Source organism: Scylla paramamosain, chromosome 3 (assembly GCF_035594125.1).
Source record: "Scylla paramamosain isolate STU-SP2022 chromosome 3, ASM3559412v1, whole genome shotgun sequence".
In the NCBI taxonomy this organism is placed as follows: Eukaryota; Metazoa; Arthropoda; class Malacostraca; order Decapoda; family Portunidae; genus Scylla; species Scylla paramamosain.
Window position 1 is genome coordinate 40,222,080 of NC_087153.1, and position 26,421 is coordinate 40,248,500.

General features: G+C 40.6%; 3 protein-coding genes across 12 annotated transcripts in view; all 3 read left to right on the forward strand.

The window, feature by feature from the left end:
• The first annotated feature begins 1,417 nt into the window (after positions 1-1,417).
• On the forward strand, positions 1,418-7,110 carry LOC135096022 (uncharacterized). Its single transcript, XM_063997209.1, has 10 exons — positions 1,418-1,539; positions 1,669-1,795; positions 2,088-2,255; positions 2,633-2,742; positions 3,500-3,656; positions 3,888-4,010; positions 4,909-4,973; positions 5,437-5,563; positions 5,913-6,032; positions 6,482-7,110. The coding sequence occupies exons 2-10, from the start codon at positions 1,681-1,683 to the stop codon at positions 6,586-6,588; spliced, it is 1,092 nt and encodes a 363-aa protein (XP_063853279.1). The 5' UTR covers positions 1,418-1,539; positions 1,669-1,680; the 3' UTR covers positions 6,589-7,110.
• Positions 7,111-8,374: 1,264 nt separating this feature from the next.
• LOC135096061 (large ribosomal subunit protein eL37A-like) lies at positions 8,375-12,421 on the forward strand. Its single transcript, XM_063997295.1, has 4 exons — positions 8,375-8,436; positions 9,513-9,648; positions 10,762-10,846; positions 12,337-12,421. The coding sequence occupies exons 1-4, from the start codon at positions 8,434-8,436 to the stop codon at positions 12,389-12,391; spliced, it is 279 nt and encodes a 92-aa protein (XP_063853365.1). The 5' UTR covers positions 8,375-8,433; the 3' UTR covers positions 12,392-12,421.
• Positions 12,422-12,566: 145 nt separating this feature from the next.
• LOC135096030 (protein abrupt-like) overlaps positions 12,567-26,421 on the forward strand; it is a 30,536-nt gene continuing 16,681 nt past the window's right edge. For 8 of the 10 annotated variants that reach the window (XR_010264572.1, XR_010264565.1, XR_010264567.1 and 5 more), the window contains exons 1-7: positions 12,567-12,697; positions 12,940-13,047; positions 16,605-16,691; positions 16,931-17,020; positions 17,552-17,653; positions 18,565-19,269; positions 19,877-20,065. Coding sequence is in view for 6 of the 10 variants with exons in the window: in XM_063997240.1 (XP_063853310.1) it covers positions 13,021-13,047; positions 16,605-16,691; positions 16,931-17,020; positions 17,552-17,653; positions 18,565-19,269; positions 19,877-20,065 (1,200 nt within the window). In the remaining 4 variants the exon portion in view is untranslated. Of the gene's footprint in view, positions 12,698-12,939; positions 13,048-16,604; positions 16,692-16,930; positions 17,021-17,551; positions 17,654-18,564; positions 19,270-19,876; positions 20,066-21,074; positions 21,152-23,401; positions 24,748-26,421 lie in introns of those variants that run through there. The other 2 variants (XM_063997281.1, XM_063997249.1) reach the window with 2 other exon arrangements.

Here is a 26,421-nt window from a genome sequence, read left to right on the forward strand (position 1 = left end):
GTGTGTGTTCAGCTGCAAGGTGAGTGTGGACATTACAGTGTAGGAAGAGAGTGAAGAGATGAAAAAATTAGGCCATCAGCATACTTTAAACTGTTTCCCCTCTTCAGTGGAAAAAAAAAAAGAAATAGCCATTATATATATATATATATATATATATATATATATATATATATATATATATATATATATATATATATATATATATATATATATATATTCACTACCACTTTTATGTTGGTATGGCTTTTGATGTATTTTATCCAATGTTAAAGTCTGGACACGCTTGGCAAGGAAATATAAATGCTGATGGTTTCATTTCTTTTCACACTCTTACTACTACAGCCAAGATTATAGAAACAAATCCTTCTCTGAAGTTAAAGTGAATGTTTTTTCAATCGTTCACCTGTGAAGTACGGTTATTACATTACTCACATTAGAAGCACACACACACGGACACTAAATAATTAATCAAGCAGTACATACTATACAATCTCTCTCTCTCTCTCTCTCTCTCTCTCTCTCTCTCTCTCTCTCTCTCTCTCTCTCTCTCTCTCTCTCTCTCCAATCAGATAAGAGCAAGGATCGTCAGAGCAAAACTAATTACAAGAAAATACAAAAAAGACATTGTGACCCTTAAGACTCCCTCCTTCGTCTTGTCCATACATTTTTTTTTTCAAATGTTAAGCAAATAGGAAATGGATACGAAAAAGTCTGGACAATAAAGAAAAAGGCGGATTTCATTCTTCCTCGGAGACTGAGCAGTAGTAGTGATTTTTCTTTACCTTTATTACACTAAATTCTCTCTCTCTCTCTCTCTCTCTCTCTCTGTGTGTGTGTGTGTGTGTGTGTGTGACAACCCTAATTACTTCACACTTAATGACAGAATAATTACTATTGTCATCCCTTCACTGTGTCGTTTTCTCCGTGCATACCTTGGAAGATGTGGGCCATGTTGGGGAGAGTGACACACACACACACACACACGGATGAAGGAAGCTCCCTTATAATGACAAAAAATGTGAAAAGTTTAATTATTCTACTTTCGCCATCAGTGGAATATGTGTGTGTGTGTGTGTGTGTGTGTGTGTGTGTGAAGAGGATCCAATATAGAACACACACACACACACACACACACACAAATATAAAATATGATCACACACACACACATACACACACGTTATGAATAGTTTACATAGATTTGTATGAGAGAGAGAGAGAGAGAGAGAGAGAGAGAGAGAGAGAGAGAGAGAGAATGTACTGCTTGGTGTGTGCGTGTGTGTGTGTGTGTGTGTTAATTATCCTTTCATTTCCCTATTAGCACTTTCTCTCCGTCATTAGCCGTCTCGATCCTTAGGTCTTTCCCTTCCATCCTTTTCCTCTCGCCAGTATATAAGAGACAGCTGCGTCAGTCCACCTCAGTTCACATTCTCCCGTCCCTCCTCTCCTCTTCCTTCCTTGCGTCAGTAATAGTGTTAGTGGTGGAAGAAGCAACACCCGAAACACCACAGCCACTTTTAATTTGCTACTTTAACTACATCTGTAAGTATAAGAAAGTTTCGGTGTGTGTGTGTGTGTGTGTGTGTGTAAGCTGTTTTTCATGAAGTTTGCTTGAGAGAGAGAGAGAGAGAGTATTTACCTTCTCACTCTCCTCTCTTCATTCCCCTGCAGAGGCGTCTCGTGATGGCAGCCATGAAGTCACTGATGATGGTGGTGGTGGTGATGGTAGTGGCGGTGGAGGTGGTGGTGGCCTCCCCCTCTTCCCTAACTGAATCTGCAAACCACCGGGATGAAAAATGTGAGTGCTGTGTAATAACTGATTAAATGGGACAGACGGTGATAATGATAATGATGAAAACTTTCTGTTATCTCCTCTTCTACCTTCTAATGTGGCTGCGAATGGTGTGCTGAAAGAATTTTCTATCTTCTCCTCGACCTCCTACTGTGCTGCGAGTGGTGTGCTGAAAGAACGTTTTATCTTCTCTTTCTCCTTCTACTACTGTGGCTGCGAGTGGTATGCTGAAAGAAATCTTTAACCTGTCTTCTCTTCGTACTCCTATTATGGCTGAACTCTCTCGTGTCTCCTGCAGTCCTCAACCTGGAGTTCCTGCCCTTCCTGTCGCTGCGAGTGGACCCCATTCCTTGCAACGCCAAAAGCGACAATTCCTCAGGGACTTGCGCCTCGTCCGGAGACTGCAGGAAGAACGGCGGGAAAGCGGACGGGAGCTGTTTCAGTGGTTTTGGCGTCTGCTGTGTTTGTGAGTGTATATATTGCGTATTTATACTGCAATGAGGAAAGCTGAATTTTTGTCTCTCAAACCACTCCCTTTCTTCAACATCCTTTCTTGTGTCCTCTCACATAACAACCGTCTCTCGTTCATGCAGTCGTAAGTCTTTTTCTGTCTTCTTTCATGTGTATGTGTGTTCTAGACAGGCAGACAGGAAAATAGACAGACAGACACACAGGCAGGTAGAGATACCTATGGAAACCTATGCAGCAGTTAATTCTTTTCTACTTTATTGATTTTTTTTATGTGTATGTGCATTCGAGACGGACAGACAAGCAGATAGACGGACATCAGCATCCATACAGTACTTCATTCTCATCCGTGACTGTAACCTTTTGCCACCACAGACCAAATGAAGTGTGGTGAGACAATTCGCGCCAACAACTCGTACTTAGTGAACGATGACTACCCTAGTACACTCATGGACATTGACAACTGCCAGTACACCATCCAGAAGGTGAGATTTATTGACTGAATAACACCTGGTGAACAAAACCCATTGTTCTTTTTCTTTCTGATAGGTGAAAAAAAAAAAAAAAAACAATCAATTGAGGTAAAAAGGAAACAACTTTAACCATCATCAAAATATACATGAATAAAAAAGGGTTAGTTATAAGTTTCAATTTGTTTTTATTTTTCTTATTAGCTCACATTCAATAACGCATCTTCATTTCCTGGCAAACAAAACCTTTTTTACCTCGTTTTTCTGATAAATGAAAAAAAAAAACATGAAACACCTCTGTATTTTGTGTTCTCTCAGCTGGTCTCTTTCACGTGTTAAAAAGCAATGCCATGCACTTAATTAAGAGTGCCAAAGCTTACTTGTCCGTTTCAAAGATGTATGTAGTCTATCTTTTCATCCTTATCACGTAAGTGTGAAAGAAATACAGGAAAAGCACATATATTCTTGTATCTGTGTGTGTTTAGCTAGTCTTCTCCGCACACACACACAAAAAGAAAAAAAAAAAACATGTGAACTTCATCACTAAGAGGAGTGCCAAAACTTACCTGCTCCGTATTTATGTGCCCTTAGCTATTCTTCTTCACATGTAAGAAAAAAAAAATGGAGTGCAGTTTATTAGTGAGCGCCAGAGCGTACCCGCCTGCTTCACAGGTTTGTGTAGTGCCATCATTGTATTGTACATACATCTCTGCTTTCTATATACCTACCTACACACACACACACACACACACACACACACACACACACACAGGTGAATGAGAACGTGTGTCAACTGCGTCTGAACTTCGAGAAGCTGGAACTGGCGGGTCCTGACAACACGAGCACCTGTAGCATCGACACCTTCACCTTTGTGGGCACCGCTGGGGCAAACCCGACTGTCATCTGCGGCGACAACACAGGCCAGCATAGTGAGTCCTAATGAGAAAAACGTCCCTTCTTACCTTCTCTTCCTCTCCCATGCAGTGTAGCTACCTTGACCTATGTGGCAGGTTCCTCATCTTCTCATAACGCGCCTCTACTAACTTCTCTCCTTCCCCCACACAGTGTACCTTGACGTCTTTGGCAAGTTTCTCATCTTCTCCCAACTTCTCATTCCGAATAACATCTCCTAGCTTACCCTCTCTCCCTCTCCCACACAGTGTACCTTGACATTGGCAGCGGCAACGCAGCGGCACGCATCAACATTGCCACCACCAGCACCAACGCCAGCCGCACCTGGAGGATCAAGGTCACTCAGCTCCCCTGCGACTCAGCCAGCAAAGGTATTTATATAAAGGTTTAAAAGGTGCCATACTCATGCAGCGTATGCTAGCCAGGTAGCGTCGCTCAATCCAGAGCCATTGTGAAACACTTCCGCCTCGCACCATCATTCAAAAGGCTCTAGATGAAGTTACATGTTTTTTTATGAGTGTGTTTTTATGGTTTTAGTGACGGATTAACAAAATTTCGACATCATTAATAGGAGAAACACTCTTCAGAACCCACTTAATCGTCTCTGTGGCTTTTAAAAATGTCCGTGGTGATAAAGCAAAGCGATTCTGAATACGGGCCATGGAATAGGGAGGCCAGTTCCTCTCTTCACCGCCTCAAACATTCTCAGTCATTGCAGACCAGTACCCATTGAAGGCTGGGTGAATCTGGGAGCGGGCAGTCATCCCAGAAAAATCCTATTCGTTACCAGGATTCGAACCCTGGACTTGGGCATTGTATCCATATGAAAGGATTGTCATTTGCACGCCTCTGTGGGGCATGCTTAAGGGTTAATTTTGCAGATACTCGCTTTATACATGAGAAAGTAATGTGGTATTTATTCTTCTGTTGTATTATCCCTTTTTATTCCTGTTTCTTTTCTTCCTTTTCTTCTTTTTTCTCCTCCTCCTCCTCCTCCTCTTCCTCCTCCTCCTCCTCCTCCTCCTCCTCCTCCTCTTTCTCCTTTGGTTTCGAACGTGTGTTAATAACGCATTTCATAATGGTAACGTGGGATCAAAATAATATTGTTGGCTCTAAAATTCCTCCTCTTCCTCCTCCTTCTCCTCCTCCTCCTCCCCCTCCCCCTCCTCTTCCTCCTCCTCTTCCTCCTCCTCTCCCTCCTGCTCCTCCTCCTCCTCCTTCTACTACTACTACTACTATTAAATTGATAATGCCTTACCATGACCACAGCTCCACCAAACTGCCTTCAGTACTACACAGACTACTCTGGAACCATCAATTCCTTCAACTATCAGGTAAGTCAGTCAATCAGTTACTCTATCACCCAAAGAGTCACTCACTTGGTCAGTCAGCTAGCCAGTCAGTTTGTCAGTCGATCAGGTAATCAGTTTGGCAATAAATAAATAAATCAGTCAGTCAGTCAGTTAGTCAATCAGTTAGTCAGTCAGAGATTCTCTCTCTCTCTCTCTCTCTCTCTCTCTCTCACAAAAAGCTTGACTCAATCATGTAAAAAAAAATATCTCCTTTTATCTTCGATTTCAAATGTTTGAAGAGAAAGTTTTCTAGACTTTCAAATTCTGAATAACCCATTTCAGACTATACTCTTTGGGGACTGGCAATTTCAGTGGGCATTTTTATATGCCTTTTTGCTGTCCTAATTCGGAGCAACACCCCCCCACTCAGTACACACACACACACACACACACACACACACACACACACACACTGACCGCCTGTTGTCTGTTGCGTCACACACAGAAAGTGGACGGTCGTCACCAGCTGGCTTCTCAGTCCTACACAGTCTGCGTCAGGACCAGACAAGGCTTCTGTGGCATCAAGTACATGGCTGACCACTTCTCCCTCACTGAAGACGCCGCCAATCCTCGTGAGTGGTAGTAGTGGTGGTGGCTGTAGTAGTAGTAGTAGTAGGAGGAGGAAGAGATGGAAGTGGTGTTGGTAGTAGTAGTAGTAGTGGTAGTAGTAGTAGTAGTAATAGTAGTAGTAGTAGTAGTAGTTGTTGTTGTTGTTGTTGTTGTTGTTGTTGTTGTTGTCGATGTAGAAGGAAGAAGGGAAGGAGGAGGAGGAGGACGACGAGTAGTGCTGTCGTAATAATAATCATTCATTTACTTGCACAAAATTTTGCAATCTTCCACTACACAAATATCATTCCTACTTGTTCATTTCCCTCTTCATCCCTGTATTTATTTATCTATTTGTTTGTTTGCTTCATACAGAGGCGAAGAAGGGAGACAATGATTGCAAGAGCGACTTCATTCTGGTGCCAAGACTGAACAGGGACGGCACGGTCACGGAGCCTGACAGATATTGTGGCAGCAAACTGGATGATATCACCTGTAAGAGTGTGTGTGTGTGTGTGTGTGTGTGTGTGTGTGTGTGTGTGTGTGTGTATGTGTGAGAGGCTTTCTGGCCAAACTAATAGGTTTACAGAAGTGTTTTCGTGATTCTAGTAGTAGTTTAATTTATCAGATAAGGATTCTGGATTTTAATTAACTTTCACGGAAGTCAATGGAGTTTTCAAATATGTTCTAATAATTATAGTGATAATCTAACAAGGATTTACTGTATTTTAATGTGCTTTGGTGGAAGTTATTTGAGGTGTTTTCAATATTTTAATGATTGTCTGATTGTGATTCACCATTCTAATGACTTCTGTTCCCTTTCTTTCATCTCTCTATTCTATCTTTCTCCTCCCTTTAATTTCACCGTATTCTTTTCTCAATTCTCACCCTTACTCCCTCAATCCCTCCCTTCCCCCCTCCTTCATTTCCTCCCCACCTGGCAGCGTATTCCAAGCCCTTCGAGTTGCGGGTCATTACTGACACCGAGGAGCCCACCAACGACAAGAACAACAGAGGGTTCTCCATCAGGTACACACAGATACCCTGCTGAACGCCACACTCAGCGAACCTGTTCCTCGCACCTTTGGGTTGCTTCACCTCTCAACACTTAATTGTGCTCATTATTGCTCATTACCTGCCACGGAAGACACTTTTATAATTTATTTTATGTGATTGTTATCATTTTGTATACATGTGACAGGATATTCAAATCTGCTAATCGTTTAATTCAATAATCTACTGAATAGTTTTAATCTTTTATCTTATTTTATCATCATTATTATTTTTGTACATGTAGCATGAGAATCTAACTCGGTATTATTGTTATTATTATTATTATTATTATTATTATTATCATTATTATTATTTTTATTGTTATTTATTATTATTATTACCATCATTATTATTAATATCATTATTGTTATTTATTATTACCATCATTATTATTAATATCATTATTGTTGTTGTTATCGTTGTTGTTGTTGTTGCTGTTGTAATGTACTCACTTGTTATTAATGTTTATATCTATTTATCATTTTGTGTAAAAATCTATAAATAAATGTATTGATTAATTTATTGCTTTCTTATTTTTTGTGTGTGTGTGTGTGTTTCTGTCTATTTATCTGTATATCTATCTATTCATCTATCTATCTATATATTTATCTATATGTGCGTATATCTTTCTATGTAGCTATTTACATATTGATCTATCTTTCCTGAGAGAATCATAATATCCCAAAGATATTCCTTGTCGATAGCGTTGCATTTTCAATGTGTTTCTGTCTTTTGCCATTCTTTCGCTTATTCCTTTGTCTCTTATGTGCTCTTTAATGCAAACTTTCCACCTTATCCTAGGTCTTCCTTTTCTTCGCTTTCGTATCACTTCTATATTAATGGCTTCTTATGTAACACGATTTTCCTCATTTCTCAGATGACCAAATCAACTTTGTCTTGCATCCTACTGGACTTTCTTAGACACTTCTACGACTTTCAAAGAACTTCTGATGTACCAATTTCTTATCCTGTCTTTTCTTGTCACTCCACTTAACCATCTGAGTATCTTCAATTTCTGCTACGTCAAGCTTTATTTCCTCTTTTCCTTCGGTGGTGCTGCTTTTAAGGTCTAGACCGTTTAGAATATACTAAAGTAAACCCTAGTATTTCATAAGGAATTTCCTTTACTTGCTTGACTGGTCAGACCAACATGGTAACCAGCCAAGTTAGTAAACCACGTGTAGAAACCCAGGCGAGTGAGAAACGCCTGGCGAGGGTTTGAACCAGTCTCTTTTCCAACCCGCTGTTACTTGTACTCTTTTATCCTTGGTTGACTGGTGTACTCATGATATCCGAAATATATTGTTTACACTGTTGTATTTTCCTGCTAGGGAGCAAGGGTGGCTAGGCAGGTGAGAAAACCATAATATCCAAAGTAAATTCTTGTCTACAGCACTGCATGTTCCCTAAGGGTGGCCAATCTGATGAGAGAACTATAGCTACTATCCGAACCATCTTTCTTGTCTAGCTAAGTGAGAGAACTATATCATCCTAAGTATTTGTCTTGTCTACATCACTGTACTCTCCTGGTACGGACATTATATTGGCTAAGGAGATAACAGAACCATAACATCCAAAGTAAATGTTTGACTGCAACATCGTATTCTGAGAGAACCATAATATCCTAAGTATCTTTCTTGCCTGCATCGTTGCATTTTTTTTTTTTTTTTTTTTTTTTTGGTAGGAAACTGAGAGTGACTAGCCAGGTGAGAAAACCATAATAACCAGGTGAGAGAGATATTCCGGCCTTGCCGAGAGTTTGAGCCACCCTGTCTTCCCGCCAGGTGACGTGAGGCAGAGCATTGTGGGTCCTCACAGTCTCTTTCCGGCCACAGAAAACAACATGGTAAGTGCTAGTGCCTCGCCTCGCCTAACTTATCCCAAATATTAGCTTGTGAGGGGCATACGATATGTGGAGAGTGGATAAGTGGGCACAGGAGCAGCGGTGGAGTGCGTGGCGGGGTGGATGGTGTAATGGAGCAGCCCACTGAAGGTGTGAAGGAGGTGTTTGTGATGCACGCGTGGTGGTGATGGTGGTGGTGACATGTGGTGACGAGATGAACAAGACATGCACCAGTACCTTTAGCAGCACCTTAAACGCTACACCTGTATGCACCCTTGCAGGTACAGGTGAAGTGATTGAATTATTGATCTGTGTGAAAGGAATGTGTGTTTGGGGTCCGCTTGAGAGAATATTCTGTAAGGCCCGTCCCTCTTTGAGAAGAAATTGGTGTCTTGTGTTTTCATGTGCAAATCTTGCAGTTTTTTTTTTTTTTGTTTTGTGAATGGTATATAGGATGGGTTATATGATAATTATTTATCAGCCAGGTGGCAATTCATTTACAGTATTTAGATGGTCTGCTGAGAGAAGGAATATTTTCATTAAACTGGCCCCCTGAGAAAAAAATTTGTCTCTTATTTCCAAGTGTGAATCTTGTTGCTCTGTGGTTCTTGAGTGTGAAATAGGATGGGCTGTATAAGAATCTATTGATCTCATAGCAGTGAAAATTCTTTGTATAGTATTTTGATAGCTGAGGGAAGGGGAAATATACTGGTAAATTGCACTCCTGAGAGAGAAGACATTGGTATTTTTTATAGCTGTTTGTAAGTAGAATAGATTGTATCAGAATTTACTGATCTCATTTATTGATTATAGCGGTGGTTTTTTTCAGATATTTTGATAATCTACTTTGGAATTCTGGGCTGGGGGAGGAAAGATCAATGAATAGGATTTAAAAATAGTCTCTGGAAAGGCATTTATTGAATATTTTACCCTAACATGAATGTGTTTTGGGATCTATCTTTTATCTTTCCTATAAATGCATAACTGCTTTAATGAAAAATTTCTTTGATTTTTGGAAGTAATTATGCAGAATTACATTGGTGAATTACTATGGTTATGTAACATTCTTTCTCCTGCAGACAAAGGGTACCTCGTCATTTGGAAAGCGCCACAACAAGACACACACGCTGTGTCGGCGCTGTGGCCGCTCTTCCTACCACATCCAGAAGAAGAGATGTGCCCAGTGTGGATACCCTAGCAAGAAGACCAGACGCTGTGAGTGTGGCTGTGTTGTGTTTAGGGGTGTGGTTGTAATGTGCTTGGGAATATGGCTATGTTGTGTTTTGGGGTGTGGCAGTAATGTGTTAGGGAATGTGGTTGTGTTGTATTTGTGGACATGGCAGTAATGTGCTTGGGAATGTGTGTGTGTTGTGTTTGGGGATAGCAGATCGAAGGGTTAAGGATGAAGGCATAGGAGAATCTGTGAAATGACGCAAGTCTTTCCATAGTTTGAGACTAAATAGTATTTATACATAAATGCACAACACTTGAAAGCACATGGTATGTATAGAATGCAATGTTATGGTGGTGAATTTGAGAAAATGTAGGATTTATTTAATTGCTTTAGAGATGAGGTTTATAGTTTGAAAGACTAGATTTATATTGTGCTTTGGTGAAGCTCCTGGATTGTAGTAAGATAGTGCATGGGATTATCTCTCTCTGTTGGAGGCTGAGGAAACTATGCTTATGGTTGCAAGCAAGTGGGTGGAAGGGTGAGGAAGTTGCTGTGTTGGATTGACCACACTGACAACACTTGATAATTACTACAAACATGATGGTGTCGCCATGGGTTCCCCCTTGGGCCCTGCTTTAGCAAATGATTGGTGTGAGCAAAACTTCTGTAATTAGCTGTGCTATCTCTATGCTGGCAACAAACTGCTTGCATCATTTGAGTGATAAAAGTCAACAAATAATGCTCCTCACTGTGGGCTGCGGGAAGACACAGCCTACCCTCACCTGCTTGCTGTCAGTGTGGCCATATCAACTTGATACAGGGGTACCTCTTTTCTCACCATTGATCACACTTGCCAATTTGCTCACAACTGCTGCTTGTGTGGCCATAGCCTTAGAGTGTGAATGTGTGTAGTGAGTGTGTAGTGCTTTGTCTGGGCTGCGCTGTGTGTGATTACCACCCTGGCATATATAGATAGATGGGATTTTTATTACTCCATACTTTTCATCTTAGTTTTGGATAGTCCTTTTTGACTACTATTTGGGGACTGGTTTCTTCAGTGGGCTTTTTTCAGCATGTATTATTGTCCTATACTGTAGCCCATCTTACATAAAAAATGCTGAGGGTTGTTTTTTTTTTTTATTTGTCACTTTCAGACAACTGGTCGGTGAAGGCCATCCGCAGGAAGACCACTGGCACTGGCCGCCTGCGTCACCTGAAGGTCGTGTACCGGCGGTTCAGGTCAGTGTGGGGTCACACCAAGCAGTGTGTGGCATAGCTAGCAAAGGTCACATCAAGCAGTGTACGACAGGTTTTTTTCAAGCTTCACACAACTTTTTTTCAGTGATTGAATTATTTTTATATATTTGTCTCCATATTGTTCCTTCATTGGTAGGGTGTGTTAGTATAATTGTGTGATGCCCTGCCATGGGGCATCAGGAAATTGCTGAGAGATTTGACAGAATGTGGGATAAATTGGCTGTGAGAGGCTTCTGGCTGGAATTGAGCCTCTTCCAAGACACATGGAAATGCAAATCTAACACTTTACCAATCAGGACAACATGATCAAGGTCTTACCAGATTTTGGTTGGCTTTAACAGTCCTGTCACTAACTACAGCAGCACTCTGTGAACACCCAGTCCTTTATTAAGGAAGCACTGTATTCTCATTTTATCAATTTATGTCACAGTAATTTAATCACCTAAGGGCATTGGATCTTGTTATCACTGTCTCTGACAGATGCTCACTCTTGCTGACTGATCTGTGTATTCCTGTCTTATTTTCAAACCAGCAAATTTACTATATTCCTACTAAAACTATTATTTGACTTTGAGATACCAGATTATCTTACCTAATCATGTATTTTAACTTAGGCATTTCAAAACAAGACCGGAATATGTGGATCAAGTTTTGAATGAGACTGTCATTGGCAGTGTTGCCATGTTTCCATGTCCTCAGATGAATACATTTCTATGACAGAATAGATGACGATAGAACTTTTCAGGGTACATTAGTAGTTCCTAGGAGAAAGGCATAATTGACTTGTTATCCTAGTAAATATATATGTTTGTATTATTGGTTATAGAAACTCATTCACTTTCATTATTTTACTCACTGTCCAGATTTTCCCTTACGCGTGTTTGATGAGTTATGAGTCTCCCACATGAAGGAATTCATCAATTTGGATTAAAAGGATTCCAAAATCCACTTTTGCCTTGGTGACAGACCACATTTGCTTAATTAGTAAGGTGCTAGAAGTCACATTTCCCGTAAGTTGTTCAATCCCCACCAAATATTTCTTCACAGCCAGTTTGCCCTGCCCTCAGATAAACTAACGTGTTTCTGATGTGGTCAACTGAAGCATGACACTGACATCAGATCTACTTCCACCATAGCCTTTACTAATGGAAGGGGGGAGGGGGAGGCAGTCCTTTGTCTCGCGGGGACTCCTACGCTGATGATGATTCCGCGCGATCATTACCTGCTTGATTGTAATTTTGGTTAAGATTTTTATTTATTTATTTATTTATTTATTTATTTATTTATTTAGCGTCTAAATAGTGTATGTACAGTGTTATGTATCTTGTATTGTGAAGTGGGACAATGGGAAACACACTTTTATACAGGAGCGTGAATTAATAGAAGTAGATAAAATATATAATTTTATGCGTGAAATCTCGGTGGTATGAGTGTATTAAATAATCTAGTAATTCCTTTCTCTCCCCCGGCAGGAATGGCTTCCGTGAAGGCACAAAGCCCCAGCCGAAGAAGACAACCGCGCAGTAAATGTTGCTCTCAATAAAGAAATATTGAAAACTTTAGTGTATTTTTTCCTTGGCCATGAGGTAGGGATGCAGCACAGAGCTTTCGGGTGTACTAATTGTGTCCCGCGGTGAGGTAAGACAGAGAAGAGAACAATGGAACACAGTGCAGTTATCCCTCAGAGAGTTTTCTGTGGGCGGCCTTCACAGAAAACGTGGGAATCGATTGTTTTGATTAGATGCTGATAGATGGCAGCAGTAATGATCACCACCACTGGCTGTGTTTATGCCGAGATGTCATCCTCCATTAATGGCTAATATACTCCAGCAGGTGAGTAGGGACGGTGGATGCAAGGGCGCGGACAGCCCTGACGGCCGGGGGCGAACAGAGAGCGGCGCGGCGGGAATGGGCCGCTGTGTGGGTTTGTTTATCTTATGGCTTTTTGTTTGTGTGGTGGACTTGTTGGGGCTTGTGTGCAGCAGCATCGGCGGCGGCAGGAGGGGTAAGGGTTGGAGGGCGAGGTTCTGCGTGGCACTGGCGAGATATTGGCCTGACTGTACTGTCCTATCCAGGAGGCCGCGGTGCTGACCTGACCTCTCGTGGCCGTGTGAGGAGGGCGCGCGGGCCTGCTGGCGGCCTGGCCTCCCTCCACCATGCAGCACCTGCCGGAGATCCTGGAAGTAAGTGAAAGCCTTGCCCTGCCCTGGCCACACTTTCCTTTGTCCTGTAATGATAAACCTTCCGGCGGCGGTGCCTGGACGAGCCGTGACTGGAAGGCCACACTGTGCCATCACCAGCTTTGCCTCCTATCTGATAGTGTAATGCTCCATTAGTCTTATCTTGCCTTCTTACCTTGATTTCTCACCTAAATGAGGGTTTTCAATCCCTCAGAAGTCAGTGTTGCATCTTCCAGCTAAAAGATCTTAGGAACCTCCTGATATCTTTTAACAGTCAGGCACTAAATGGTTGCCTTGTGACAGGTGCAACAAAAAAATTCTACTCATGATTAACAAAACTCGTTATAAGCATCAAAGAAAAGCCTACAAGGTGACTTTTGGTTACTTGTTGATGTAGATGATGTGGACCTTCACTGGTGCCTTGTGTTTACTCATCTGCCTTCCTGTGAGTTCTCAGAGAGGGTGATTGCACTGCATGCCTGAGTCTTGACACTGGTTGAGGGTTAGTGTAACAGGTCTTGAATATATACTGTGTCACAGTCTTATCCTGCTGCATTGGTGTATGTACAAGTTGATTTAGCACAACTGCCATGTTGTCTGTGTCAACACTAGTGGTAGTATTTGATATTTTGAAAGGAATCAGATATATACTTTTTTTTCTTTCTTTTTAAGAGTGAATGGAATGAAATGTTGCATGTAGTGAGTGCTAAACAAGTTATTACATGCAAGAATAGTCATAGTACATAGCTCTTTGGTAGCTGTGAACCTTTGTCTTACTTTTTATGTGTTTTAGTGTTCAGGATAAGTCTATTAGATGAATGTCATAATGAACACAGGTATAAAGCTTCCAAAAGTTATCTTAGAATCTTATGATTGATACTAACATCTAAGATGCTGTATTGTATATCTTGGTATCAGAGGTTCACTTGTAGGCATGGGCACCTCTCATGCTTCAGTATTCATCCTTTATTCAGATCAGTTACTTTATGATACTTCAAATAGGAACATAACACAGGAAATAAAGGCACAGTCATATGCCTTCTCTCACCTGATAGGCTTCACCGAGTCTTATCCACCCTCCTCCCTCTCAGTTATGCGTACCAACCTTCCTTGCCTCATCTCTTGCAGCTTTCATTCAGCCCTGTCCACACAGCCTCAAAATAACATATCTTCCTATATGTATGCTATTTTCACTTCCTTTTCTGGTCTTAGATGCATCCTGGTCTCTCATGTCTCTCTCATTCGGACATAAAACATTTGCTCCCTTTCTTAGGCAGCTTATAAAAACCATTCTTCTTTTTATTTAATTTCTATGCTCTTTCATGGAAGCATCCTGCTGTACTATGCTCATTCAGCTTTGACTATTGCTCATCCAGCTTTGACTCTGGCATTTATGGACATGAAGCCATATATATATATATATATATATATATATATAGAGAGAGAGAGAGAGAGAGAGAGAGAGAGAGAGAGAGAGAGAGAGAGAGAGAGAGAGAGAGAGAGAGACCACAAAAGGTACATGAGTCTTCCATCACCTGAATCTCATGCACTTCATGTTTCTGTCAAGAATCATGCCAAGTCTGTCCTCCAACTAGCCAAAAACTCCTTCATCAATAAAAAATGTCAAAGTCTTTCTTGATCTAACTCCCCTCATGACTTTTGGCACCTCACCAGAAATATCTTTAATAACTTTGCTTCTTCATTTTTCCCTCCTGTATTTCAACCTGATTGCACCACTGCCATCTCATCTATCTCTAAAGCTGAACTCTTTGCTCAAACCCTTGCTAAAAACTCAACCTTGAATGATTCAAGGTTTGTTCCTCCTCCCACCTTCTGACTATTTCATGCTACCCATTAAGTTCCTTTGTAGTGATGTTTTCCTTGCCCTCGCTGGCCTTAACCCTTGGAAGGTTTATGGACCTGATGCGGTCCCTCTTATTTTTCTCCAAAACTGTGCCTCTGTGCTTGCACCTTGCCTTGTCAAACTCTTCCAACTCTGTCTATCAATATCTGTCTTTCCTTCTTGCTGGAAGTTTACCTACACTCAACCTGTTTCTAAAAAGGATGACCTCTCTGATCTCTCAAACTACCATCCTATTGCTTTAATATCCTGTCTCTCTAAAGTTTTTAACCTATCCTCAACAGGAAGATTCTTAAACATCTACCACTTCACAGTCTTCTGTCTGATTACCAGTATGTGTTCTGTCGAGGCTGCTCTACTGGTAATCTGGCTTTCCATACTGAGTCTTGGTTATCCTCTTTTGGGGATTTTGGTGAAACTTTTGCTTTTGGCTTAGATATATCAAAAGCTTTTGATAGAGTCTGGTACAAAGGCTTGATTTCCAAATTACCCTCCTATGGTTTCTATCCTTCTCTCTCTAACTTCATCTCAAATTTCTTTTCTGATCCTTCTATTGCTGCCATGGTAGACAGTCAGTATTCTTCTAAATCTATGAACAATGGTGTTCCTCAGGGTTCTATTCTGTCACCCACTCTCTTCCTGTTATTCACCAATGATCTTTCTAAACCAAATTTCTTGTCATATCCGCTCCAATGCTGATGATACCATCCTGGACAGAATGCCTGACTTCTGATCTCTCTGAAATTTCAGATTTGGGTAGAGCAAACTTAGTATTGTTCAATGCCTCAAAAATTCAATTCTTCTATCTATTAAGTTGGCACAACATTCAAGAGAACTATCTCATCATCATTAACACTCAGCTGTCCCCCTCTTCCATGCTGAACATCCTTGGCCAGTCCTTTATTTATAATCTAAACAGGAAACTTCACATCTCATCTCTAGCTAAAACAGTTTCTATGAAGTTAGCTGTTCTGAGTTGTCTCTGCCAGTTCTTCTCATCCCCATCCCCAGCTGCTTACTCTGTACAGGGGCCTTATCTGCCCATGTATGGAGTATGCTTCACATGTATAGAGGGATTCCACTCATACTGCACTTCTAGACAGGGTGGAATCAAAAGTATTTCGTCTTGCCAGCTCCTCTCCTCTGAATGTCTTCAGTCTCTTTCTCATTGCCACAATGTTACATCTCTTGAGAGGGAAGCACCCACCTCCTTTGTACTCTGCTTCCTGTGTGATACTGGAAGATGGAAGGCATCATACAAGATACTCATAAATATAGATTTTTCCTTTATTCAGAAATATTGCTTTTTCTCAACTACAGTTCTTTGCATTATAAGTTTCTCTTTCCAGAAAAACAAATGTAATTAAAATTGGTTAGTAACTTTGGGAGGAGATAGTTTGAATATGTAATGAAGATCATTTTGAGATAAGAGTTCTAAGATTTTGATCAGTTTATAACTTTTTATAACTTTTACTGTAATATTTTTCCAAATTTTTGTTAAGTTTGCTTGCACAGTTTTTTGTGTAATTGTTGAACTAAGTGAAGAAATTAAGTATTTCTCAAAGGAGGTTGAGTTTCTTTCAAACTCAGTGGGCCATTGGGCAGCTAGGCTGCCAAGCAAACACAGAGGTCTCACTGAGACTCTTTCTCTAAACAGACTATAGCTATAGTGTATGACCCTCTTATGTTTATTTTTCAGGGCAGGATGAACCAGGACCAGTTTCTTCTTAAGTGGAACAACCACCAAAATAATTTTGTTGAAGTATTCAGTTACTTGCGCACACAAGTAAGTTAGTTTTACGTGTTGCGTTGCTTACACATACTGATCAGTTTACTAATGCAAGTAAAGCTTCCTACTGAGCATTATAGGTATTCTCATCCTTTGTAGGCAACTTTTCCACCAAATTGTAAAATGACAAAAATTAATTCTTCAAGAAGCAGGTTTATAATTAGAAATTTCTTTGATAATTGATAAAATTTCTTCATCTAGTCTGCCAGAAATGTCTGACATCTTGGTCTCCATAGGATGCTTTTGTTGACGTTACTCTGGCTTGTGATGGAAAGTCTTTCTCAGCACACAAGGTCGTCCTCTCGGCATGTTCACCTTATTTCCAGGTGAGTGGAAGTCTTTGCTGGTGATGATAAGTGATGGTCCTTTTATGCAGTATAGAAAAGAAACTGGAGAATATATATATATATATATATATATATATATATATATATATATATATATATATATATATATATATATATATATATATATATATATATATATATATATATATATATATATATATATATATATATATATATATATATATATATTGAATCTACAGGAAAATACATTTCCATGCAATTAAGGCAGTGACATATTATGCAAAAAAAAGGGAAAAAACTCCCTATTTAAAAGAAAAAAAGGTGTGTATTGTAGTATATGTAATAAAGAATACAAATATTGTATTTTGAAAACACAGTGGAAAGGAACATCCCTAATTAAATATCATGTGATCTGGAAATAAATTGTGAAATATTCCTAATGAGAATTGAGAGCATTTAAGAAAACAAGTCTGTTGAGCAAGATGAAACACTGCTGTACCTTGACTTCTATGATTTCTCTCTTACTAACTCACCTGTTTCCTTGGCCAGACACTTTTTCAGACTAATCCATGCAAGCACCCAATTGTCTTCCTGAAGGATGTCAAGGGCCAGGAGTTGGAAGCTCTTATAGAGTTTATATATAAAGGAGAGGTAAGACTGCTTGTACGGACATTGCTGCTTGTGTCAGATTGTGGCTTGTATAGGAAAGTTTAGTTTACTATTTGTTATGCATGTCAGCCACTCCAGTTATTTCAGAAGTTTCAGATAGCTCAGATTAATTCAAGTTTTGTTACTACTTAATATAATGAAACCTAAAGTATCCTCTAATCTGATGTAACCTAGACTAACCAAACCTAATATGTCATTTCCTAATCTAATGTCATCTAGTCTAAACAAACCTAATATATCTTCTCCTGATCTAATGTAACCTAGTCTAACCAAACCTAATCTAATGTAACCTAAACTAATTCACTGTAGTATAACCAAACCTAATCCATCCATTCCTAGTCTAATTTAATCTAATCCAACTTTACCTTTTGGAGAAAAATCTGGAATGACTGACTTTTATGTGATCCCAGTTTTTTTTTTTTTTTCTTTTTTTTAGCTGATAGGGAGTGTATATCATCTGGTAAAAAGTTGTGTTAGACTTGCTTTAAGACTGGAAAAGACTGAGAACTGGTGGGAAATAACAGATGAAAAGACATTATGGAAAGGCATTTGTGTAAGCAATCATTAGCAACATGAAAGAAGCATGAGGCCAGAGTGTCATAGGTGGTGGAAGATTATGAATGAAGTGAATGATGAAATGAAGGAACTGATGAAGGAATCTTATGTAATGTGAAAGAGAGATCCATTACAACTGTTGTTCTGTTTGAATATCACCTCCCATGTGTAGGGAAGCCTTATTTGTAGAAAGAAAAGAATCTCCTCTCATATATAGGGAGAATTGCTATGTATGTATCTGTTGATAGTAGCAATACATGAAAAATAAAATTTGTATTGATCAATGTATATTACTGCTGGAGAAAGTATGTTACACTCATTTATGTTACATGTTCCAGGTGAGTGTGTCTCAATCCGAGCTGGCTTCGTTAATAAGCACAGCAGAGAACCTCAAGATCAAAGGTCTGGCTGAACCGGACAGACCGGCGGAGAAGGTGGTCAAGAGAATAGGCTCTCCTAACCGGTCCCAGAATCCTACCTTACCTCCTCAGTCCACCCCACCGACGGCCATTGCGGTGGGTGTGGGGCTGAACCAGCACCTCCAAGTGTCAAAATACCCCCCATCTAGTCCCGTCGCCAAACGGAAAAAAACTGAGCAATTTAATGTTCAAAGTAGTTATGTTGGTGTTAGAGAAAACCAGGAGGAGGTTGTGACAGTGGAGGCGGGGAATGGTGAGAACTTGAGCCTCCGGGGGGAGAACCTGAGCTTGCGGGGTGAGAACCTAAGCCTGCGAGAACACCCAGCGCCGCAGGTGGTGTTAGTGCCGTCACATGAGCCACCACCGCACCAGCCGGAGATCACCTCTCATGCACCACAGCCGTATGCTAGTCACCACTGTCCCATTGCCACATCCGACGGCGTCCTCTACTCGGTCTCAGGGACGGCTATCTATGCGGGGACGGCCCAAGTCAGCTCGTCGAGTCGGGTAGAGCAGCTGCCACGGGAGGTGTACCCACAAACAGAGCAATACCACAGCAGTGACGAGGGGACTGTGCCGGGGCCATCGGGGGTGCAGGCTCAGCCACACACCGACTCGTCGATGGTGAGTCCACTGTGTTGCTGAGTGTTGCTTGGTGAGAGGCTGACTGGGTGGTGAGGTGGTAAAAGATGATTAGATAAATTTATGAATGATGATGATTGATGGTAATAAGTAGGTGTGTTTAATGCATGCCCAACCACACACTAACTTTTCATTGGTGAGTTTGCTGTTTTGGTCTGCTTGGTGAGAGGCTGCCTGGGTGGTAAATATGGTGGTGAAAGATCAAATAGATTTATGTATGTGGAGATAGGTAGGTATGTTTATTTGATTTATTTTTTTATTTCTTATGTAAGAAGGTCACTGGCCAAGTGCAACAAATTATGAGGAAAAAGGAAAAGACCCACTTAAGTGCCAGTTCCTAAAAGACTGCCAGATAGAAAAGTCAGATGAAGGTGCATAAGTGTCATGTAGGGATTGCCACATGTAGGGATGATTTAATTTTACTGTACAAATTTCTATGTATAATAAGTGATGTCTAGCTCTGATAGAGAGAGTAACAAAGGAAGTGTAATGTATGTGTTTTGTATGTGAGATGAAAGGGAGTAAGAAAATGAGAATCCCCCTGCATGTTTAAACCTCATATTTTATTTAGTAAATCCTCTATTTCCAGACTATAAAATTAGAACCAGCGACGGCTGGCGTGTCTACAGAGAACTGGGAAGGCAGCAATCAGAGCTATGAGGATGGAGGGGGGAGCAGTAGTGGGGGAGTGGTGGCCTCGGCAGGGGACCCCATGACCATGCCTCTCCCCCTCCACTCCGACATAGCTGAGTCCTCACAACTCCACGACTCCTCAAGAGTGAGTGTTGATTCCTTTTGCATGAGTTGTATTACTCTAGTCCATGCAATGCCTCTCCATACAAGCCATGGCCTTATTCTCAGACATTTGGGCATTAGAGAATATGGTTTTCCTCCACTTAGGTAATCTTTTTGGCATCTTCCCTTAAGCAACTGGCATTTTTTTTTTTTTTTTTTTTTTTTGCCCTTGGCCAGAGCCTCTCTCATATTAAAAAAAACAGTCACTTTCTATATGTTCTAGTGAATGTCACTAGGGTTCTCAAGTGTGTTTTCATGGTTGAAGATATAGTTTAACAAGGTTCTGCTTCATTACCCATTTGAACCTGATGAGTCATCTCTATGGTTTTTGAAAATGACCTCAAACACCAGGACATCTTTAGCAGGCTCTGATGGAAGTATTGAGGGGTTCTCACAGTTGTTTTCCTGACTTCACTGATGATTCTGCATTATTAGTTGGGAAGAACACCAATGAGAATCCAGGTAAAACTTTTTGAAATAATTCTGATGCGAGAATAAAGTGCTTCAAATTACAACCAGCAGTGGTACAGTCAGCATGACATATGGTCACAGCTACTGCCCATGTTTACTTGCTAAGCTAATACTAAATACACTCATAGAAAAAAAAATGTTATCATCATAGAAGTAATGGCCTAGTATTGAGAAACAATGTATGTGCATGGTTGTTTTAATTTATGCATAAATACATATTATTTTCAAGGATTCTTGCACACCATTCTTAGCCACCTGAGGGGAGGAAAGAAGGTGACCCCCAAACCCAGACACTGCTGAGGTGGGGACATCAAAGTAATAATGAACTCACAAAGAAAAGATTGTCCCCATGTCCATCTTAATGAAGCTCACTTTTCATCGCATTTGGTTTTTGGTTATTGCATGAACTCCTTAAACTTGTACAGTCATGTTCAGAAGATTAGCAACCTGTTTCACTCCCTTGTACTGTGTTCTGCATCTCCTGTCAATCATAATTCCTCTGATCTGCTGTCTCCTTGCAGTGCCTGGCAAGTGATACATTCCAAGTAGGCAGACAACTTATGACTGGGGAAGAATGCAAAACACTAAAAAGAGTGTGGTATGTTACTCTAATATTGTCCATGACTGTACCATATAATTCATATTTTATCATTATTTTCATTTTATTGTGGCATGGACTCTTGAATTAAGTCTCAACCTAACTTTCCATTGTATTCATGGAAGAAATAGATCAACAGTCATTCTCTTTAGCCAGTGTAATAGTGCTATTTTTGCTTTTGTTTTATAATATACAGAAAACACCATTAAGATTTCCAGTCATTTGGGGAATAAAAGGATTTGGTGTCCCATGACGTATTAACAGCGTGAACAATTCATGTCATTCTAGTTTATGTTTCATTCCCAAGTAGTTTTAATACCTGTATCACAAGTTTAGTGGATATATGCTATGGTGTGGATGCATGGAAGTACTGTGCTGAGACTGTGTGGGACTTGTGTGTTGTCTGTGGTGAGGAAGGGAACTGCAAAGTGCCTGAAGGAGGGAGGGAGGGAGGGAGGGAGGATGGAAGGGACAAGGGAGGGAAGGAGGGAGGAAACATTTTTGAACACAACATACAATTGAAATCTTGCATCCTTCCTCTTTCCTCTTTTGAGACCATGAAGAGGGAAAGACTGCACTTTCATTCATACTGGAAGTAACTCATTGACTTCTCTGTACCTTCTTGAGAGTACCAGGAGGGAAAACAAGCTTAAGTGAAGCTGGAAATCTAGTAATTCCTTGCCCCTTTCTATTTATCTCCTTGAGACCACCAGGAGGGAAAAAAGTAAATATTCATTGATACTGGAAATATACTTGCTTTCAAAACCCATTTACTCCTATGGTTATTATTTTCTTAATCTATGGAACATGGAAAAGACAGAGAGAGAGAGAGAGAGAGAGAGAGAGAGAGAGAGAGAGAGAGAGAGAGAGAAATCTAGTCTTTTTAGAGTATCAAACTATTTAAGAGTCTATGGAAAGTTGTAAATGATAATGAAAAAAAAATGTAAGGATTTTGTTGTATTCTTTTTTGAGGAGTCTGGCCAAGGGTACAGAATAGCGAAAAAAAAAAAAAATTAAGCTTATTCATAATGCCACTCCTAGGACAAAAACTAAAGGCATTTGGCTAGTTTAATTTGTGAGATGTCTTGGTACTCCTCATTTAAAACGTTCAGATCGTAGGACGAAGGAAGAACAGAAGCAAGAATAGAGTCCTTGTGTTACAGGCTGAGATTTCCTCATTCAGAATGCTTGGTACTGGAAACATTCTAGGTTTGAGATTCTTTTGGATTTTAGGACACACACACACCCACTGTAGTGCAGTGGTCAGCATGCTCAGCTCACAACCAAGAAGGCTGAGTTTGAGTCCTGGGTGCAGTGAGGCACCCAGAACTCTTAATGTTAAGTCATTGTTCACCCAGCAACAAGTAGGTACATGATAGAAGCCAAGGGATCGTGACCTCACTGACCTGGTGTGTGGCATGTGAATGGTCTCAGTCCTACCCAAAGATTGGTTGCTATGAGCTCTTATCGTAACCACCACCACCATCACTGTTACCACTACCACCTCATCGTCCTCTCCTTGGATGTGTGTGTGTGTGTGTGTGTGTGTGTAAGGATTCCTAAGCTCACATACCAAGGGAAGAGTATGGATCATTCTGCCATATGTGATGACTTGTGTTAGCAGTTGCAGCATCATGAACACCTATTTACCAGGGGCTAATCAGAGTGTGTATCTGTCAAAACTACTACAGCTGAGTGTGGTACATTCTGGTAAAGTTGCCCACAAGTAGTGATGCCACAGTACATTGAATTTCATATATGTTAATTGAATAGAAGTAAATGTATGAGATAATGAACTGTTAAGAGATTTGCAAGGACCATGAAGAAGTGGAAATGTGGTAGGTGAGGGTTGTAAACAGATACTTTTTTTATATATAGGATATGACATCATTTCTTTTGGCAACTGTATAGTTTTGGAGAGTGATCAAGTAACATACCATACTCAGCCTTACTTTGTTTAGTACTGCCCCTCAGTTGTAAGTCCTCTGATCTGCCAAGAGTTGTCACTTGCCAAGCTTTGTAAGGGGATTGCAGGCAGGTCAGAGGACTGAAGACTGAAGGAAAATACACAACATAGTGCGAGTGAGTGCAGCAGGTTATGGGCTTGTGACCTTGGCTATGGATTTGGTGAACTGTGCTGCTGTTGCCAACATTATTGTGGGAGATGACTTTGCCAAGGGGGGAAGGGAAGCAAGGTGGCCCCTCTCATACTGGACGGCTGCACTGACCCAAGTTCTGGTGTCTTTTCAGAGCGTGGGCAGGCGGTCGTCTGGCAGTGGGGGGGGCGAGAACATACGCAGAGGTGCCCTTGGGGGACCTGCCAGCGGCACAAGTAGTACTGTTGAAGTAGATACCGTCGTGCGTGGTAGCAGGGACACGGGAGCCAGTGATGGGGGAGGGGAGAGTGGCCGCCGCAAGTGGAAGTATGAGTGTATATACTGCAACAAGTCTTTCCCCACACGCTGGGGCCTTGACCGCCACACTCGCACCCACACAGGGGAAAAGCCTTACACTTGTAATATATGCCATAGGAATTTTAATGAACAGTCCAACTACCAGAGGCACTTCCGGAGACACTTCCTGGACAAGTGATCTCCAGCGGGTGGTGTTTGTTACAGTCACAGACGTAGCTCTGCTTTACTCCAGATGAATATACAAATGTAGGAGTGTTTGTTGATACACAGGTATTAGATATATCTTATCTACCCACCATTACTTGAATAGCCACCATCCTTTAATTGAATCTGCTGTATTTTCTATATTGTTGATAGAAAATGAAACTATATAATTATATTTATATTTATATAAATGATTATTTGTTGAAGCTGTTAAATTATATTGTATAGATAACTATGTAATATTGGGCATTATGAAAGGTTTTATTGCTAAATTTATGGACACACACACACACACACACACACACACACACACACACACACACACACACACACACACACACACACACACACACACACACACACACACACACACACAGGTATGGAGACAGGACCACACCTAACTCTGGTCCTGTGTAATACTGTTAACTGAACACACACACACACACACACACACACACATGGAGATATATAATAGAGTATATCACTGTTTATAGTCATATTTATCCTAATGTTGAAAGTAACCAGAATTATTACCTATATACGTTGCAAACATGTTATTTCATGTTATTATTATTATATTGACTTTCATTTTATTATTATTATTATTATTATTATTATTATTATTATTATTATTATTATTATTATTATTATTATTATTATTATTATTATTATTACTACTACTATTATATTTACTAGTATATTTTGTTGCATGTTGTTACTCTTACATCTCTGTCATTATTTATCATGAGATCTGCCTTTTTCGTTTCCTTCCACTGCCTTTTTGTCTTCTTTACAAGTGTGGGTTTTCTTCAGTCTGTGTCCAGGGTATTGAGTGAGGCATGCAGACAGAGAGACAGACACTTATTCAGTCCTTAATTTCCAACGCTGTGTGCTGACACCTGTATTATTGGTTCCTGTTTTGGTAGATTTCTTGGTTCATATACTGGTTGATTTCTATTTATTAAAGTGCCTATAGAATGTGATAGTATCTTTCTTCCAAGTGTGTGTGTGTGTGTGTGTGTGTCATTCATCCACGGTCGTCTGCTGGTCACCCAGCCAGCTGTTACTTTACAGAAAGAGCTCAGAGCTCATTGTGGCTGATCTTTGGGTAGGACTGAGACCACTCACACACCACACACCGGGACAGCAAGGCCACAACCCCTCGGGTTACATCCCATACCTACTTCCTGCTAGATGAACCAGGGCTACACATCAAGAGGCATGCCCATTTGCCTCACTGTTCTCGGGACTCGAACCCAGGCCTTCTTGGTTGTGAGCCTTGAGTGTGCTTACCACTACACTACGCTGTGTGTGTGTGTGTGTGTACAAAGGAGAGAGAAGAAGAGGTAGGCTAAGAGGCGGGCAAGGGAGAGAGAGAAGAGGGAAAAATAAGGGAGGTAAATCACTAAGTTCTTACAGGGAAATATAAACCAATGAAAGCCAGCAAGATTACTTCAGGTTCTTACAGGGAAATATAAACCATTGAAAGTCAGCAAGATTACTTCAAGAATTGACATCATCTTGAGAGTAATTCATGATTGTCAATATGAGAAGTGGGGGCGGTTGATGATGTCATTCTGAGGACACCATTCATTAGTGTCAGACTTGAAACCTGTTATATTTCTGGACCTGAGAGACCAAGGCTTTACTTTCCATTGCAGATGCATGTTGTGAATGTTTAAGCCAAGGTGCAGTGTGGCATACAGTGAAGCAGGAATCATCATGACAGATTAGTGACAGGACAAAGACACCAAAATTCACTTGGGTCTTGGTGATCACCTGTGGTTTTACAGGTAACATATTTCTTGTAACCCAAGAAGTGTCAGGCAGAGATGAAGCATGAAAGAAGGTAGAATATGAGACAAGAATGGAAGGAAGAAATGAAGGAGGAAGTTAGAAAGGAGAAAGAATGAAGGAAGGATGAAAGATATAAACATAAGGGCAAGCATGGAAGAATCAAGAAATGAAAGAGGAACCAAGAAAATAGAAGAAATAAATGAGGGAAGAAAAATATAGAGAGCAGGTATCAGGATTACAATAAGCTATCACAACCAGATAAATAGGAGACAAGAAGAGACCACCAAGGAGAATAACAAGATGTGGTGAGTCATCACAAGAAGCACCACATGTTGAAATCACCAGACCTGGAGTGGCCTGTTGGGGTTCAGTCCTTGGTCAAAACCTCTCACAGCTAATTGTCCCACCTACCTACCAATGCCTCATTGTTTCCATGATGCTCCAGGGAATGCACTACAAGAGGAAACATTAAAAATATTAAAAACATAAGAACATAAGAAAATAAGGGAAGCATCAAGAAGCCATCAGTCCTACCCATAGCAGTCCTTATGTAATGCATACCTAATTATTTCTGCCTGTCATCCTCATCTGTGAATTTATCTGATCTTCTTTTAAAGCTCTGTGATGACTCAGTGCTAACAACTGAGTAATGACAGCCTGACTGACCCCTAGCAGTAAGAACAAAGTTGTTTGGTTCAATTCTAGTCTTGGGCTGGTTCACAATATTTATCATTATGTCAAAATGATGTGCCCTTGAAATGGTGCAGCCCAGGCAAGATATGTATTTTCTCATACTGGGAATAGAAATAAAGGAGGATTTCCCAGTCCCTTCACTCTTTGACTTTTAGTAGCATT

What these genes read in the sequence shown, in the direction of transcription:
- LOC135096061 (XM_063997295.1), top strand. An exon ending in TAGCAAGAAGACCAGACGCT is followed by an intron (nt 9,649 to 10,761) that starts GTGAGTGTGGCT and finishes TGTCACTTTCAG; the next exon opens with ACAACTGGTCGGTGAAGGCC. An exon ending in GTCGTGTACCGGCGGTTCAG is followed by an intron (nt 10,847 to 12,336) that starts GTCAGTGTGGGG and finishes CTCCCCCGGCAG; the next exon opens with GAATGGCTTCCGTGAAGGCA.
- LOC135096022 (XM_063997209.1), top strand. Translation starts at nt 1,681, where the DNA reads ATGGCAGCCATGAAGTCACTGATGATGGTGGTGGTGGTGATGGTAGTG. An exon ending in CGACAACACAGGCCAGCATA is followed by an intron (nt 3,657 to 3,887) that starts GTGAGTCCTAAT and finishes TCTCCCACACAG; the next exon opens with TGTACCTTGACATTGGCAGC. An exon ending in CTGCGACTCAGCCAGCAAAG is followed by an intron (nt 4,011 to 4,908) that starts GTATTTATATAA and finishes CCATGACCACAG; the next exon opens with CTCCACCAAACTGCCTTCAG.